This window comes from Engystomops pustulosus, chromosome 3 (genome assembly GCF_040894005.1).
Source record: "Engystomops pustulosus chromosome 3, aEngPut4.maternal, whole genome shotgun sequence".
Taxonomy (NCBI): Eukaryota; Metazoa; Chordata; class Amphibia; order Anura; family Leptodactylidae; genus Engystomops; species Engystomops pustulosus.
In genome coordinates this window covers 115,907,760-115,926,065 of record NC_092413.1, presented here as the reverse complement: position 1 = coordinate 115,926,065, position 18,306 = coordinate 115,907,760, and the positions used below count along the sequence as shown (strand labels likewise).

Sequence of the window (18,306 nt, the reverse complement as noted above, 5' to 3'; positions counted from 1 at the left end):
TAAGTCGGGTGTCCTTAAGTAGGGGACCGCCTGTAGTATGTTCAGTCATGTTGTGAGGATAATTTATATATTAGGACACTATACTGTAAGTGGTATTTTTGTGGACGCAGTGTGGAGTTGTGCTACATGGAGCTGAAGTCCTTTGATTGTGAATTCCACAGAGATAAACCAAGCTCCCCGGGAGAAATCGTAAAGAAGTCCTCTTTCTGATGGAGCAGATCATCACCTGTAAGGTAATAGAGGTCAATTATGTCTGTGTCTAATGACTGGCTACAAGTGTGTGAGGTAGAATCATTGGGCGCCGGAGAAAGGGGGGCCGCATTTTAAATTTTCGCCTCAGGCAGCAAAAAATGCTAGAATCAGCCCTGGACCTATTGGTTACCTATTATACCACTGTAAAGAAGGACTTTTCTGTAGGAACACTGCCAAGATGTAAGCTCACTGCAGGACATTTATTATACAAAGGTAGGCATGGAAGTAGACGTACTGCCAGGAATTGCGACTTTCTGTCGATTTTAGATTTTACTGCACGGTAAGTAAATGGGTGTGACAGGGCAGGAACAGATTTTCCTTGTACAGATCTGTCCACCAGAAAACAGGCGGAAACTACAGCTAAAATCTGATAGGATGTCATTCTGGCAGACTAGCGCCAAGAGATATTTTTCATTTTATTTACTGCTTTATTTAAAAAAAAAATACCTATAATAACCATACAAAATAAGTACTGATATTTTACAACAAGCATGTAAGCTCATCCGGATTTACTAAGAGGCATAAGCAGTACAATCCAAAAAGGGGGAGATAAAAACTGGAGCTCAATACGCTAGTCTTAATAAATCCCTCCTAAAGTAGGGCTCCTAGTAGCGTTAAACATACAGCATTTACAAAACATTCTGAAAATGCAGGTTCCACCACAGTGAACTGCACATACTAATAGGATCTGTTAAACCCTTCTTCTGAAGAAGGATGCATCTGTGGCTTACTCTGTAGATATGCCATAGACATTCAAGAGAAGAATATCCTTTTAAGGTCATAGTTTTAAGCTGTGACTTTTCGGTGGCAGGAGGGAGTATTACCTTTGTATTGCAAAGGTTGAAATCCCTTTATTTTCTATGGATTTGTGTCTCTGTGTGCAGTATGACAACAAGAGGTTATGCAGTACACCTAACTATTCCTCCTAAAGAATAAATACACCTTACATTTATATAATTATTAAGCGAAGACTATTGCAGCATCTCTTACTACATACTCTATAATCCAGGATTTTACCCTGAAGGTTACTCTGCCTTTTCCTACTAGGCTAGGCTAAGAAAATTGTATTGGATTGTTTTGACCTACTGTGTATTTCTTTCTAAACATACATGCATATAATAATAATAATAATAATAATAATGGGCAATCAGTAATCCAGTTCTAGAACGTTTAACCCCCTTAACGACCAGGCCCTTTTTGTTTTTCTGTTTTCATTTTTTACTCCCCGCCCTCAAAAATCCATACATTTAGTATTTTTCCATGTAAAAATCTGTGTGAGAGCTTGTTTTCTCCATAACAAAATACAATTTCTAGTGACAATAATTAATATTCCATGGTCTGTACTGGGAGCAGGAAAAAAAATCTAAATGCAGTGAAATTGTAGAAAAAAAAACGTAATTGTGCTATTTTCTTGTGGGCTTGGATTTTACAGCATTTACTGTGCGCCCCACATGACATGTCTCCTCTATTCTTTGGGTTGGTACGATCAGGGTGATACCAAATTTATATAGGTTTTATAATGTTTTCATACATTTACAAAAATTTAAACCTCCTGTACCAAAAAAAAACAACTTCATTTTGCCATCTTCTGGCGCTAATAACTTTTTTATACTTTAGTGTATGGAGCTGTGGGTGGTGTCATTTTTTGTCAGATGAGACAACATTTTCAATACTACCATTTTAGGATTGTGCAGACGTTTGATCACTTTTTATATGTTGCAAAATGGCTAAAAAGTGGCATTTTCTCCTTTGGGCGCTATTTTCCATTACGGCAGAAATTACCAATATTGTATTTTGATAGATCAGACATTTTGGGATGCGGCGATACTTAAAGGGGTTGTCCAAGTTTTGAAAAAAAAACTATATGTGGCCGGGAGCGGGCTGCTTAAAACAATAACGATGTACTTACCTTCCGGTGCCCTCCGGTATCCAGCGCTGCTGTCGCTCCGGTCCTGGCTCCATGTAAACAAACAGAGCAGCACTGCATTCAGCTTCCGGCCGGACCCGAAAACCTTCCAGCCCCCATACACAATGCTGTCTATAGGGACGGAGAGGCGTACCTGGCCACGGCCGGAAGCTGAATGCAGCGCTGCTCCGGTGGCCATGTTTGTTTACATGGCGCCCGGACCGGAGTGACAGGATACCAAAGGGCACCGGAAGGTAAGTACATCTTTATTGTTTTAAGCAGCCCGCTCCAGGCCACCTAAACTCGGACAACCCCTTTAATTGTTTATTTATATCACTTCTAGAGAAAGGGGGGTGATTTTAATTTTTAGAATTTTACTTTTTGCGTTTATAATGCTAGCGCACAGGGGGGGGCCTTCGGCCCGATTGCGTATGCGTTTCCTTAGCGCATATGCAACACTAGCGGAACGTGTGACTGCGGCTTGAAACACTGTGAGGCTGCCGTAAGGAGTAGAAAGACGGAGAGGGGGAAGCTCCAGACCTGAGCAGAAGACAGAGTTAAGTATTATTCTTTTATTTTGAATGGTCACATTTACTAGTGTAGGGGCTGTAAGTGGGACATGGGACATGATGAGGTGGCTGTATATAATCAATGTGGGGAAGGGGGCTACATATAATGTGAAATCTGATGAGGGGGCTGCATTTAATGAATGGGGGGTGAGGAGGGGGCTGCATATAATGTATTGGGGGTGAGGAGGGGGCTGCATATAATGTATTGGGGTGAGGAGGGGACTGCATATAATGTATTGAGGGTGAGGAGGAGGCTGCATATAATGTATTGGTGGTGAGGAGGGGGCTGCATATAATGTATTGGGGGTGAGGAGGGGCTGCATATAATGTATTGGGGGTGAGGAGGGAGCTGCATATAATGTATTGGGGGTGAGGAGGAGGCTGCATATAATGTATTGGGGGTGAGGAGGAGGCTGCATATAATGTATTGAGGGTGAGGAGGAGGCTGCATATAATGTATTGGTGGTGAGGAGGGGGCTGCATATAATGTATTGGGGTGAGGAGGGGGCTGCATATAATGTATTGGGGGTGAGGAGGGGGCTGCATATAATGTATTGGAGGTGAGGAGGCTGCATATAATGTATTGGGGGTGAGGAGGTGCATATAATGTATTGAGGGTGAGGAGGGGGCTGCATATAATGTATTGAGGGTGAGGAGGGGGCTGCATATAATGTATTGGGGGTGAGGAGGAGGCTGAATATAATGTATTGGGGGTGAGGAGGATGCTGCATATAATGTATTGGGGTGAGGAGGGGGCTGCATATAATGTATTGGGGGTGAGGAGGGGGCTGCATATAATGTATTGTGGGTGAGGAGGGGGCTGCATATAATGTATTGGGGTGAGGAGGGGGCTGCATATAATGTATTGGAGGTGAGGAGGAGGCTGCATATAATGTATAGGGGGTGAGGAGGGGGCTGCATATAATGTATTGAGGGTGAGGAGGGGGCTGCATATAATGTATTGGGGGCTGCATATAATGTATTGGGGGTGAGGAGGAGGCTGAATATAATGTATTGGGGTGAGGAGGGGGCTGCATATAATGTATTGGGGTGAGGAGGGGGCTGCATATAATGTATTGGGGGTGAGGAGGGGGCTGCATATAATGTATTGGGGGCTGCATATAATGTATTGGGGGTGAGGAGGAGGCTGAATATAATGTATTGGGGGTGAGGAGGGGGCTGCATATAATGTATTGGGGGCTGCATATAATGTATTGGGGGCTGCATATAATGTATTGGGGGTGAGGAGGAGGCTGAATATAATGTATTGGGGTGAGGAGGGGGCTGCATATAATGTATTGGGGGTGAGGAGGGGGCTACATATAATGTATTGGGGGTGAGGAGGAGGCTACATATAATGTATTGAGGGTGAGGAGGGGGCTGCATATAATGTATTGGGGGTGAGGAGGGGGCTGCATATAATGTATTGGAGGTGAGGAGGAGGCTGCATATAATGTATTGGGGGTGAGGAGGTGCATATAATGTATTGAGGGTGAGGAGGGGGCTGCATATAATGTATTGGTGGTGAGGAGGGGGCTAACATATGATGTATTGTATTGTGACCGCGGCTTGAAACACTGTGAGGCTGCCGTAAGGAGTAGAAAGACGGAGAGGGGGAAGCTCCAGACCTGAGCAGAAGACAGAGTTAAGTATTATTCTTTTATTTTGAATGGTCACATTTACTAGTGTAGGGGCTGTAAGTGGGACATGGGACATGAGGAGGTGGCTGTATATAATCAATGTGGGGAAGGGGGCTACATATAATGTATTGGGGGTGAGGAGGAGGCTGCATATAATGTATTGGGGGTGAGGAGGAGGCTGAATATAATGTATTGAGGGTGAGGAGGGGGCTGCATATAATGTATTGGGGTGAGAAGGGGGCTGCATATAATGTATTGGAGGTGAGGAGGGGGCTGCATATAATGTATTGGGGGTGAGGAGGGGGCTGCATATAATGTATTGGAGGTGAGGAGGGGGCTGCATATAATGTATTGGGGGTGAGGAGGGGGCTGCATATAATGTATTGGGGGTGAGGAGGGGGCTGCATATAATGTATTGGGGGTGAGGAGGGGGCTGCATATAATGTATTGGGGGTGAGGAGGGGGCTGCATATAATGTATTGAGGTGAGGAGGGGAATGCATATAATGTATTGGGGGTGAGGAGGGAGATACATACAATGTATTGGGGGTGAGGAGGGGGCTGCATATAATCCATATGGGGAAAGGGGGCTGCATTTAATCAAACTATGGGTGGTGAGGGGGCCTGGTCTGTATATAATTAATTTGGGGGAGGGGGTAAAGAGGCTGTATATAAAGAATCCATTCCGCTACACAAATTTACTACAAAGGGGCCCACTGAGGCTCTGTCACCCAAAGGGCCCACTGAAACCTGGAGCCGGCCCTGGAGTTATGTATAGCTTGATGTGTTACACGTCATCTCCACGTTAGCAGTAGATTTTTAAAACCACTTTATGTTTTTTGATAAATTGAACACATTACAATTTTTTTAGAATGTGTTAAATAAAAGTGAAGGTTTAGAATTGACCAATGGGTTTCAGTGAGGCCTTGTAAAGATCTTTATTGTAGATACCTGGAAATGAACTATGGACCCAGTCATCATTAGAATCTACATATTTTATTTATTAAAACCATAATTATTTCCCAGCCTAAACTGAAAGCTGATATTTAGGAGGAAGAGTCTGTCTGTGACACAATATTTAGACAGACAGTGCTACAAAATTTAGCCGACGTGTGAAATTATGCAATAAGGAAGGTTTTACTTTGTGAGAAATAAATATTGAGCTGTAATATATATGCAGCTTAATTCCTACACCAATTCCATGGTTAATGGATAAAAATGAAAACCATTTTCCAACTGAAAAGACCAAAATTAAAATATTACTTCTCTCTTAACATGCATGAAATACAGTCACAGAATTATGCATTTATTTTCGTGTAGTAATCATGTTTACTTTCTAAGTGAAAACCTGCAATTTCACATGGGAAATAACTAAATTAAAGACACAGACGCTTAGATGCATCTCACAAAATGAATGCAAATACCTGCTTCAGCAACACATTCTCAAAGGTATAACACACTTTCAGAGCTAAGCCACCTATGAGTTTCCTATTAGAAAGCAATAGTTACTCGCCACGGTAGCACCCACTGAGAGAGGATTTCAGAGACTTGTTACCATGTCAAATACTTATTTAACATACAAGATCTATCTATCTTTTAACTGCAAAACTCATGATACCATCACCAGAAAAGACACTTGGGTGGGCAATTGTGGTGCTGTTGTGGCTCCAGTAAACAACTTTAAAGGTCAAGAGCAACCATTGCTTTCCTCATCACCACAACAGCACCCACCAAGAGAGTTACAGAGAAATTAGCTGTTGAGGAGACATCAATGCAGCAATGCGGTATGTGGAGTAGTCCATGTAGCCTCCCTATAAATGTCCTGGAAGGATGGATTTCTGAATTCAGCCCACAAGGTGCCTAGGGGTGCCTGGGCTCTGACTTCAGAAGGAAGAGGACTACCTGTGGAACTATAGGCTATATTGATTGGTGCAACAATCCATTTTGAGATTGTAGTAGGGGAAAGCTTCATTCCTTTTGCCAGGTCCTTACCAGAGAACAAAACTAATTAGGAACATCTAGAATTATAGAATGTAGCCTCTCCTTAGGACCTGGGGTTTTCACAGAAAGATTGCAAGAAAACCTCCTGCAACCTGTGAAAGGGGGAGACAACTTTTGGAAGAAAAGCTGAATCTTTTCTAAAAACAATTCTGTCCTGAAGAACCTGCATGTATGGGGCTTGGAAGATGGGCCACCAATTACCTCACCCGTTTAAGTTGAGGTTAAAGGAAACAAGATGGATACCTTAAAAGAGAGTATTCTATCTGAAATATCTTTAAGGCTGCATTCACACACATGTATGGGGGACGTATATACGGCTGACATATATACGGCCGATATACGTTCCCCATACACTTCTATGGGCTCACAGCATCGTATGGCACCGTACCGCTCCATACCCCGGGAAAAGATAGGACATGTCCTATCTTTTCCCGTATTACGGCGCCATGGCACATATGTTCCTATGGAGACTGCAGCGTTCCTGGCGCACGCTGCAGTCACCGTCGAGATCTAGCAAGGGAGGGGCAGAGAGACAGAAGAGAGGGGAGTGACTGGAGCCGCCTCATGAATACACCGGACCACTGCAAGATATGGCCGGCAATTGGACCCCTAAGTGCCACAGTGTAGCAGCATTTATCGGTATGCTCTACTGCCTCAATGATTTTGACAGTGGCGTTAATGGAAGAGGGCTAGGGACAGTTTTTCATAAGTATGTAAAGCTTATCTTGTTTTTTTTTTAGCTGACAGGTTACTTACTAAGATGATCCTGGCCCCATATTTTCTGATCGTTTTTTTTATCACCCGAGAAATCAGGATTAGAAGGAGAAATGCATACGCTAGACCCCAGGTCCATTTTAGAGAAAATGCATCCACCAACGGTTTGTTGATTTTTTTTGGGGCTGCAGAAGGCTTTTACCTTTCTGATTTTCTCTGGTAGCGTAAAAGTCCACTGCTGGGACGCCCCACAACACTATTATCTTTGAGAAAATCGTCTGCTCCTACCAGATGGATTACTGTAATAAGATCATAGAGAATGGCTTACAGTTCCCTGGAATTAGAGATCTCATGCGTGTCTCCTGGTTCAATAACCCCTGAAAATTTGACTCTCCTTTATGAGATCCCCAACCTCTTCTACTTCCGTCTGCGGTAAATATGGTGACTCCCTCCTCTTGTTCCAATCTAGACCTAAATTCAGATTATGAGGAAGAAGCCAACAAGATAGGGAGAGTAGGACCTCCTGAAGGAGAGCAATGTATTTGTCAAGGTATACTCGCTACTCGTCCCCACACCTAAGAATGTGATACTGTAGGGGTCTGGAATGGAATTGAGTCCACGGAACTGTTGGGTAGGAGACTACCATGGGGGACATGAAGGACATGGAAAATATCAACCTGAACCTGACTGACTGAGGTCACACACTGCATAGTCTTTTGTATCTTTTCTGAGGGAAGAAAACCTTCTTGTCCAGCAGGGAACGAACCTCTAACAACATGGCCTGGAAATCACCATCATTTCCATAATTTCCCCAAATTCCTGTGAAAAAAATATTTAACACATACTGCTGTTAACTAACTGCAAAAATGTATTATTAATTTTTGGAGTCCATTTTATTCTGACTCCACCACCCTAATTGCAGGTAAACAAAGTGGGTAGTCGCCTGTGGTCCCCAACCTTTTGGGGACTTTTGGCCAGCATTTGGGGACTGCTGGCCAAGAGTATAATTTAACTGGTGTATACCTTTAGGGCATTTAAACCAATGTTATTAGTATATTTTTTACTTTTTGATAGATATAAGAACCTTATGAAAGGTACAACAAGAGGTATAACATATGCAAAAATATCTACAGTGTAAACTGTTTAGAACCCAGAGTATGCTGCAGATCACATTGCCCAAAATATATTTTGCAGTATAAGAGTTACAAAGTTGTCCGTCTGCCCTGAAATAGTTAAAGTAGATTCTGCTAAATATGTAATTTTACATTAACATGCTTACATGGCTAAACTGGCAGTAAAGATAAGGAAATATACTCAATCTTTAATCAGGGAAGAGATACAAGTGGCACTAAGTAGGGCATGAAACCCCATGTTAATTGCAACCTCTCAGATGAAAACACACTCAATGCTATAAACCAGAAACAAACTTAAGGGAAAAAAATATGAACTAGGGCATATATTGTCTTTTGCTTTATAAGAGCTGGAAAGAGTTAAAGAAATTAACAAATAAACTCATGTTTTATCTTGTAGGTCCGACAAGTTCAAGAACAAGGCAAAGGTGGATTGCTCCATGCTTACCTGTTTTTCAGCATGACCATAATCGGATCCTTGGTTTGGTAAAAAATATGAAATGTGTCCATTGTTTTTTGCTAGCTCTCTCAAGGCCATTGCAGTCCGAACAGTGGAATTTCTGGCATGAACAAAGACCATTACCTTCAAAAATAAGAAAAAAAACAACAGAAATATTAAGGAAAACGAAGAGAGTTTGTATGGCTTAGTCATTTATTTTGCTTTGCTACCGTGCTATCCACAGCTAAAAGAAATGTCCATTCTGCATTTAATACAATCAGATTCAATGTGAAAACATTATTTAGAGAATAGGACACAATGTAAAACAAAATAAAAGGTTGGCAAGAAGCAACTAATGCAGCGTTAAGGTCAGGGGTGCACAACACGACCCTCAGGTTGCGGGCCCCGCAGGGCTACGATTCTATTATGTTTTTGCTGCGATTCGCAAAGTGTACAGTAAGCACAGTGCTGGGGGACCTGTTCTGATATACAGAGGGAAAGTTCAAGGACCTATGATGATGTCATCACAGTAAGTATGAGGAACTAGAACTGGGGGCAGCGGGGGGGAGCTACAACTGGGGGCAGCAGGGGAGGCTGCAGCAGGGGGGGCTAGATATAGCGGCAGCAGGGGGAAAATAGAACTGGGGGCAGGAGCAATGAGGGGACTAAAACTGGGGGCAGGAGGGAGGGGGAACGATAACTGGTGGCAGCAGAATGGACTAGAACTGTGGGCAGTATTATGGTAGTTATATTCCAGTTCATAGTTGGTAGTATTATAATAGCTATATTCATGTACATAGGGGGCTGTATTATAGTAGTTATATTCTTATACATAGGGGGGCAGTATTATAGTAGTTTTGTAACAATAGATGAAAAATGGATGGTTCAAGCACATATTATGCAAAAAACTTAAAAATAATCCATATTTTATAGATACTTAATAAAAACAGGACAGAAAATGGACTACATGGACACACAAACAAACCATGCTGGTTTGTATGTGTGTCCATGTAGTCCATTTTTAGGTCATTTTTGTAGCTGGAACCCTCCATTTTTCGTCTATTGTTACAGGTCTTGCTTCAAAGTGGGCAACCGGACCAGTACCGTAATTTTATAGGCCAGTGCGCCTTATATATGAACTTATACAGAAATGTACTACAGACAAGATGTACTGTACATTTACCAGTGTTTAATAGCTCCATCCCCAGAAAGTTCCTGCACCTTCCCACACAGTATACAGGGTCCCTAGCTCCTGAAGTGCCCTGGCACCACATTGTGCCCATCCTGCCCTCCCCTAGCACGGAGAGACCGGAGCTGCCATAGTGCCGACCACGAGGCAATCATCATCAGTAAGAAATCCCCCATACCTGCCAGCCCTGTAACAGGGGAAAGAGAAGGAGCCACAGGGAACCCCACAGGAATAACACCCTGGCTGAGGAGGGAAGGAGAAGGGGCAGAGGGAGACAGCTTAACCACTGCTGCATCACCCTGCATTAAAGGAAACCTACCATTTCAAATGGTAGGTTTAAGCTGTAAACACCGAGCACCAGCTCAGGGTGAGCTGGTGCAGGTGCTTAGTTTCGTTAGTGTTAAAACCGCGGTATCGCGGTTTTAACACTTTTTAAACTTTATAGCATAAACTGCTTAGGCGCTGCGTGCGCACGATCGTGCGCGCGCCTACATAGGAAATGCCGCAGGCGTTGCGCGCGCACGGTCGCGCGCAGCGCCGAAGCGGCTTCTGCTATAAAGTTTAAAAAGTGTTAAAACCGCGATACCGCGGTTTTAACACTAACGAAACTAAGCACCGGCACCAGCTCACCCTGAGCTGGTGCTCGGTGTTTACAGCTTAAACCTACCATTTGAAATGGTAGGTTTCCTTTAACCCCTAGCAGCCATACCTCTGAGATCGGAGCTCTCTGACAGCTGAAGACAAGTTTCCCGGGAAGTGTAGCTGGCTTGAACTGTGCACAGGTCTGCCACCTGCTGGTCATTTTCTAGGTACTGCATTTGATACTGCGCCTTATACTCCAGTGCGCCTTATATATGAGCCTAGATGTCTTAGCAGGCATTTATTAGAGGTGCGCCTTATAGTCTGGTGCGCCTTATAGGCCGAAAAATACAGTATTTGGGCTGTCTTTTTCTTTTCCTTTGGTCTGCAAAATTATAGGCGTTATATTTTTGTACATAGGAGCAGTTATATAGTAGTTATATTATTGTACACAGGTGGCAGTTTTATATTAATTCTATTCTTGTATATAGTGGGCAGTATTATAGTAGTTATATTCTAGTACATATGGGCAGTAATATATAAATTCTATTCTTGTATATAGTGGGCAGTATTATAGTAGTTATATTCTAGTACATAGGGGCAGTATTATGGTAGTTATACCAAAAAAGTATATGAATGCGTATGGTCACCCTTGGATGGTGTCCTCGGATTGTGCAGTGCTGTGCTCACTGAGGAAAAAGCTTGGTCTGGACCCAAGTAGAAATGGAAATAGCAGAAAAGGATGGAGCCTTCAGCACCAGCTTATTAAAAAAAAGGTTGATGTTTTGTTTATTACTAGTTATTATGATTTGTTATTCCATAAAAATATACAAAAGGCAGATGATCATTAGAAAGTGTACACAAACTATTGAAGGTGAACTTTTTTTTGAATAAGCTGGTACTGAAGGCTACATCCTTTTCTGCTATTATAGTAGCTATATTCTTTTACATAGTGGGCAGTATTATAGTAGCTATATTCTTGAACATAGGGGCAGCATTATAGTAGTTATAATCTTGTACATAGGGGGCAGTATTATAGTAGTTCTATTCTTGTTTGTAGGGGGCAGTATTATAGTAGTTATATTCTTGTACATAGGGGGCAGTATTGTAGTAGTTATATTCCTGTACATAGGGGCAGTATTATTGCAGTTCTATTCTTGTACATAGGGGGCAGTATTATAGTAGTTCTATTCTTGTTTGTAGGGGGCAGTATTATAGTAGTTATATTCTTGTACATAGGGAGCAGTATTATAGTAGTTATATTCCTGTACATAGGGGCAGTATTATAGTAGTTCTATTCTTGTACATAGGGAGCAGTATTATAGTAGTTCTATTCTTGTACATAGGGGCAGTATTATAGTAGTTCTATTGTTGTATGTAGGGGGCAGTATTATAGTAGTTGATGAATGACTAAGGACTAGGAATCAATAGTCCGAAAAGTGTTACCGCTACATTTTTTTGTCTCGTGTTTTTTATCTTTTTTGTGTCCATGTCTGCATTCACCATGTATTTTTTAAATGGATTTAAATACATTTTTGTCAATGTTTCAACAGCTACATGTAAAAGTTTTTTGGATTGCTGCATTACCCATTCTTCCTATTGATTTTTTGCTTATGAGTAGTTATATTCTTTTCACCTCTGGCAGCAAAAAGGCTAGAATCGGCTCTGTGCAGCAGATAATAAGTATGAATACCTAGTTGGCTGCAGGAGGGGCACAGTACTAGGGTCTACGAAAGCCCCTGCATGCAGACATTTATCCCCAATTACCTGCACCATGATTAATATTGTTTTGTTTGTGTGCTTTATTGTAGTCTGCTCTGAGGTCTAAATTATAATACAAATGCAGTATTATGCAGTATGGTTTCTAGGGGATATTTACTCTGTATTATGGTTTTTGGCGCATCTAGAGTTTTGCTTAATAGTGTGGCCCCCTGAAGGGTAGCGGTATGATAGTGCGGCCCTTGGGCTGTAAAAGGTTCTGCAGTCCCAGTTTAGGTGAAATGTACAGGTATCTGCTCCTGTCTTTTTATGTGTACTCATGCTACTTTAACTTGAAAAAACAGCTTTTAACCCACTGACTGAAAAACCTTTTATAATTAAAGGACACCTGTCATCAGGTCTGTGTCACTTGTCCTGTCACCTCTACCTGTTGGAGCAGCTCACAAGGATCCCATCCCAGCCTTTATCTAGTTATTTCATACATTATTCATTGTAAAATCATCTATTTTTTATCATGTAAATGAGGCTGGTCACATGTCAGAGGCAGTGATGTCACCCCTGTTACCCCTCTCCTCTTCTCCCCCTGCTTAGGTCTGTGTGTAATGTATAGTAAAGCATAGTTAGTGCATCTGCTGACATGCTGCATCCTCCTAATACACATGAATCTGACATGTTCTGCTGTAACATGGCTGCAGCCTGGAGCTGCTGTATCTCTCCTAAACACACACAGGCTGCAGGGGGCGTGGCCACCAGCACCAGGAAGCACATCATTATACAGCCTGTCAGTCATGCACTGGGGGTGTGGCTGTGCCTCCCACTCATGAATAGAGTGGACAGCTTGAATATGCTAATGCTTCATTGGACATTTCACAGGTCATTTGCATACAGCTTTAGGACCTCATTGCTTAGGTTTACAGGCATGTAGAGGGATAATGAAGGGATAGAGGCAATGCTCTCTAATGGCAGTTTATGAAAATATATTTAGTTTAGGAGGGTTATTTTGCCTGACGGGTTCTCTTTAAGAACCATTTGGCAGCAAGCAAATTTCCCATAAAGATGTCATCTACTAAAACATAATAAAATATATATAAAATTTGTGACCCCTGTGATCATACAGACCTAAAGTATAAAGGGGAGGTGTCATTTAGAGTGCATAGTGAAAGCTATAAAAACAGAGCCGGCAAGAAAATGCTGCAAATGTATGTCTCATTTTTGTCAATTTCACAGCACGTAGAATTTTTCTCCAGCTTTCCAGTACATTGCATGAAATATTAAATTGTGCCATTAAAAAGTACAATTTGTCCCGCAGACAACAAGCCCTAATACATCTTTGTAAACAGAAAAATAAAAAGTTATGGCTTTTGGAATGAGGTAAATAAAAATACTGAAGGGGTTAAAGGTGGGAGACACGCAAGCATAGCCCGTGTAGTAATACTAAGAAGATGTGGTTGTTTATAGTTTATGAGGGTCCGTAAAAAATAAATGCCAATCAAAATCAATAATACATCTTTACTACCAAAAGATGCTTAGATACAGTAGTTTTTATCTATGTAAAGTGAAAACCAATATAATGTCAGCTTAGATGGAGCAGCTCATCTCTGTGTATGGCATGGTAGAGGAAGTAACAATTCTCCTTATGGAGAGTTTGTTAATTAAGGCCGCCTTATAGGCTTGTGGAGACTTAGAGCCATTTATGCTCCACTAGGGGATTCTGGGAAATATACAATTATGTTTATGGTATGGTAGATACTGCTATAATAGCAGAATACATTCACACCTGCATTTGGCAGGTTCCATTACACAATCTGTTATTACTAGCAGAACAACAGATTGTGTTACAGGTACGTAACTGATAACAGAAAATCCCTTAAAGCTTGGGGGGTACACTTTCCTATAAGAGAAAGCTCAGACACATATGTGAACTAAGCCTAAGATACAACAGCCCGACTCCATGTATGGTAGATTCTACAATAGCTTCTTGAATATAGCAGCTCAGCTCTAGATATCTCTATAATACTGAGCTGAACACAGAGAGAGGTGATGATGCTTCTGTTAAATCCAGTAACATCTTCTCTAAATGTAGTCAATGTTCTGAATCCCTTGCAGCATATTTCTCTGAAGCCTCATTTACTTACTATACTGAGTACTGCTACTTACTATACTACCGCTGACATTAAATTGCTAACGATCTAAGGGGAGCAGGGGGACTGTTATGGAAGCTTCTATTATAAATCTTATTGCTTAGAGCAAGGATGAAGGTTTTCTTAAATTACGAGATTACAAAGGACATCAAAGTGTCATAAGGGGCTTGTAGCTCCCCTGGCTTATGGTCCCAGTTGCAACTGTGACTTCTATACATAGACTTTACTCCCTGCAAACTAAGTCCTAACAGGTGTTGCAAACACTGAATTAAAGAGTATTTGTTATTTTTGGCAGTCTTTATACAACCAGATTTCGAATGTGTTGGAGCTCAAAGGCAAAGTTTCAACAAAAAGTATGTAAATAGAAAATGAAAAATACACAGTGGGCTCAAAGAGAAAATTTTGTGTACTAGGAAAATGAAGCCATTACAGATTCTGACTATTTTAGGAAAAGAAACAAAAACACTTTGAAAGTGAGGTTTAAAGTGAGGTTTGTTTTAATGATGTAAACAATGGTTTAATTTGCGCTGCAGTTTGGTTTAATGAGGTGTAAAAAAAGAAGAGGTTTAGCTTTATGCATTAAGTTTTTAGACTGTTTGGGATTCTTAGGCAGTATGTTCAGTGAGTAAAATTATGCATCATTATTCTCTTAGATCTACAGAAAATGCTTTTCTCAAAATCCATGGAAATGAAAGGAACGCAACACACAGTAAGAATGATTATGTAGTAGTCATTATATTGCAATAAAATAATTGTTTAGGCGTTAAGGATGTTTAAAACAACACTTTGTGTTCTACTTTTACTCCTCACTTATATTCTCAATACAGTCTTGAATCCACACTTGAAATCACGTAAGCTATGAAAACTAGAGCTTTTCGGTTTGTCTTCCACTTAATAACTGCTTAAATAAAGCTGTATAACTCTGAACTGGGTCAGAGGCATACACATCTTAGTATAGGCAGCATAGGCTAATAATTAACTGTTTTTGGCAGTATCCTAAGAGCAGATCGGGCAGTCATATTTCAACATACCCAATTTCCTTTCTTTTAAGTCAAATTTCAGCTACACTACAGTCATGAGTTTGGATTACTGTATAGGTTTTAACTATTAAAGATCTCTCGCCCATAAGCAAGTTTGATGCGTCAAACTTGCATCCAGCTCACTCACAGCATGTGCTGGCTCAAATATCTGATTATGGAGAGAAGGATATTTAAAATTAAAGTACAAAAGTTACCAAAAAAAAAACCCACTCACAAATACCTAGTTTCATATTTCTCTCAGTTAAAGAACCACTAGTTCGTGGGTAGACTACATCTTTCTTCCCCTGATGACCTCATCGGACAATGCATGAAATTAGGGAATACACCCTGCGGTATTAGGGCATAAAAGTCACCACTAGGGACATAGTTGGGGCCACCCTTAGTAGGGAGGGAACTATACCACGGGGTTAGGACACCAGCCATATGTAAGGATTAATAGGCACTCTCTTGGATTGAATCCCAATGGCCACAAGACTTCTGACAGATTGGTGAGAACTAACCTTTTTAAGCTTTTTAGCTTGGCTTAGTTTTGCTTAGCTTTTTTTCTTATATATTAATTCCCGATATACTTGTATTTCTTATGATGACTTACTGAATTTCGAGGGTTACATATACTGCACAGTATTGGGTAACTGGCCAGCTGGATGTATTACTACTAGGACAGTTATTAGAATAAGTTTGCATCACTGGGATAAGCGTAGTATCTATGATACAACACTCGCTTGTTGATTTTCCACTTGCCAGATTGGCAGTTATTATAGATAAGTAGCATCTTACTACTCTCTCTATACTTGTTTGGATGCTTTGACCACTCGTGTTCTATTTAGTCAAACTTTACTAAGATATATTGATTGATTGCGGTGCTTTATCATAGTTTTTCGTCTAGCACGACCTTAAAGGAAACCTCCTACCACCACAGATCTACCTATAAAGGTAGATCGGGTGGTAGGTGCCTCTATTGTATGTGAGGATAGCCCTTTTAAGGGCTAATCCTCAAGTCCCCGGTATCTATTTATAACTTTTATTCCCCTAATATGCTAATTTTCAAAAGAGGCTACTGGGGCGTGGTGTAGCCAGAGCTGAGGCTGCATTGTGCGGCTACTCAACTCCCCAGTCGCCTCTTTGATCCTCCTACCAGATATCATCAGCACGCAGCTACGAGGAGCTGCGCACCCTCGTCCACGAAGCCAGCACACGAAGTATACGCTGAACGGTCACTGCGCAAAACTCCGGCTTCGCGAACGAGGGTGCGCAGCTACTCGTAGCTGTGCACCAAAGATATCTGGTAGGAGGATCAAAGAGGCTACTGGGACGTGGAGTAGCCGTACCATCCTCAAAGGGCTATCCTCATGTACAATAGAGGCACCTACCACCCGATTTACCTTAGTAGGTAGATCCGTGGTTGTAGGTTTCCTTTAAGGTGATTGCACATTAAATTTATCCTGGGTCGCTTTTTAATCTTGATCAACAAATCCACACATCTGTATTCTTGGTCTAACGTTAGACACCACCTAGGCAGTTTCTTGCCAAAGATAATCCTGTTATCAACCAAACAACAAACTGGTGGCAATTCTAGCGTCTGACAGTGCTATCATATACTGTCCAAATGGTTTTTTTTTCTGGAGCAGTTTTATTACTATATATTTGATACATTTGAGGTGGGTACGTCTGGATTCACAACTAAAGTTTATTCCATTTCATGGCTGGTTTTCTCTTTTGCTCTTTTTCTCTTTTGCTTCTGGATGAATGCAGTGACTGAGGCACACTCCATAAAGCTGAAAGGGCTATTTTCAATATTGACCCAGTGACATGAAAGGAAAGTAATTAGGGTCCATTTACAATTTTTCTTTTTTTAGCCCAGTACTCAGTACAGATTTCTCTACACCTCAGAAGTTAATATTCTGTATCACTTAAGTTGTGTTCATACTAATCCATTCTCTTTGTCTGTGAGGCTTAATTAAATCCATTTGATGCACCTCATTTAAAATCTAAGAAAAATTGCAAAAAAAGACTTGTTTATTTCCTTACGTCTGAATTTATTTTCCTTAAACCCATTTTCTTTTCCTATATGGGGGCATTTCATGTTACCATCATTTTATACAAGGTAAGCCTCTTGCTGTCTAATTCAGAGACGGCAGGAGTTCAGGCTAAAATCTGCGATTATAGTAAAAAGTGTTGGATTAAATGCTGTGTTTAAATCAAAGGAAATTTACATTATCTCTACATAATAGGCACTTATTACCATGAGAATGTGACAAAGTGGTATCCATTAAAGTGATTGATCACAGAACATTGTAGCATTGTCTTCTTCTGGTTAAGAATATTTCAAAGTTCTTTTCCAAAACATTAATGATAAATGAACAATGCAAAAATGCAAAAAAACTGTTAAGTCATAACTTAAACCGCCATCTACAATCCTTAATTAAACTTAAGGCCCAGTGTTGATCTATGATAGCTACAGTTTTGAAAGGCAATATGTTAATACGACAAAATACCAATAAATCTCCTCAACAACGATCAAAAAAGTTCAATTTTTCCACAATTTTTTGATAAACTGTCACACGTAAAAATTACAATAAGTACCAAAAGTCTACAGAAGACTCCATTCTAGGCTTAAATTTTACTATTTGGGAAGGGCTGATTGGCTTAGCCAGAGAATATAAAGTACCTCACTACAACCTTTGTAGAAATTATTACTCTGTTTCCATTGTGACTTAAAACCAATTTCCACTGTTAATTTTCATCAGGTTCTTCTTTGTGGTCTTTGCCTATAGATTTACGGTTAATGAGGAAGTACTTAATCTGATAACATATATTACAAACATTTTTGTGTTCACATGTTTGTGTTGTACTAATGATTATTGCAAAGTTTGTTGAAATGTTAGGTGACCAATGAAATATAGGAATGGTTGACACACCTACATCTTTGACCCAGTTGAAAAAATATGTAGTTATATACTGAAGAAAAACTGGAAAATGTAACAATCA

The 18,306-nt window shown here is 40.8% G+C and overlaps 1 protein-coding gene across 2 annotated transcripts in view; it reads right to left on the bottom strand.

Annotated features, from left to right (window-relative positions):
- Positions 1-18,306, bottom strand: part of ASCC3 (activating signal cointegrator 1 complex subunit 3) — a 498,380-nt gene that overhangs the window by 245,992 nt on the left and 234,082 nt on the right. For both annotated transcript variants that reach the window (XM_072141894.1, XM_072141895.1), the window contains exon 14: positions 8,660-8,794. In XM_072141894.1, coding sequence (XP_071997995.1) covers positions 8,660-8,794 — 135 coding nt within the window. The remainder of the gene's footprint in view (positions 1-8,659; positions 8,795-18,306) is intronic.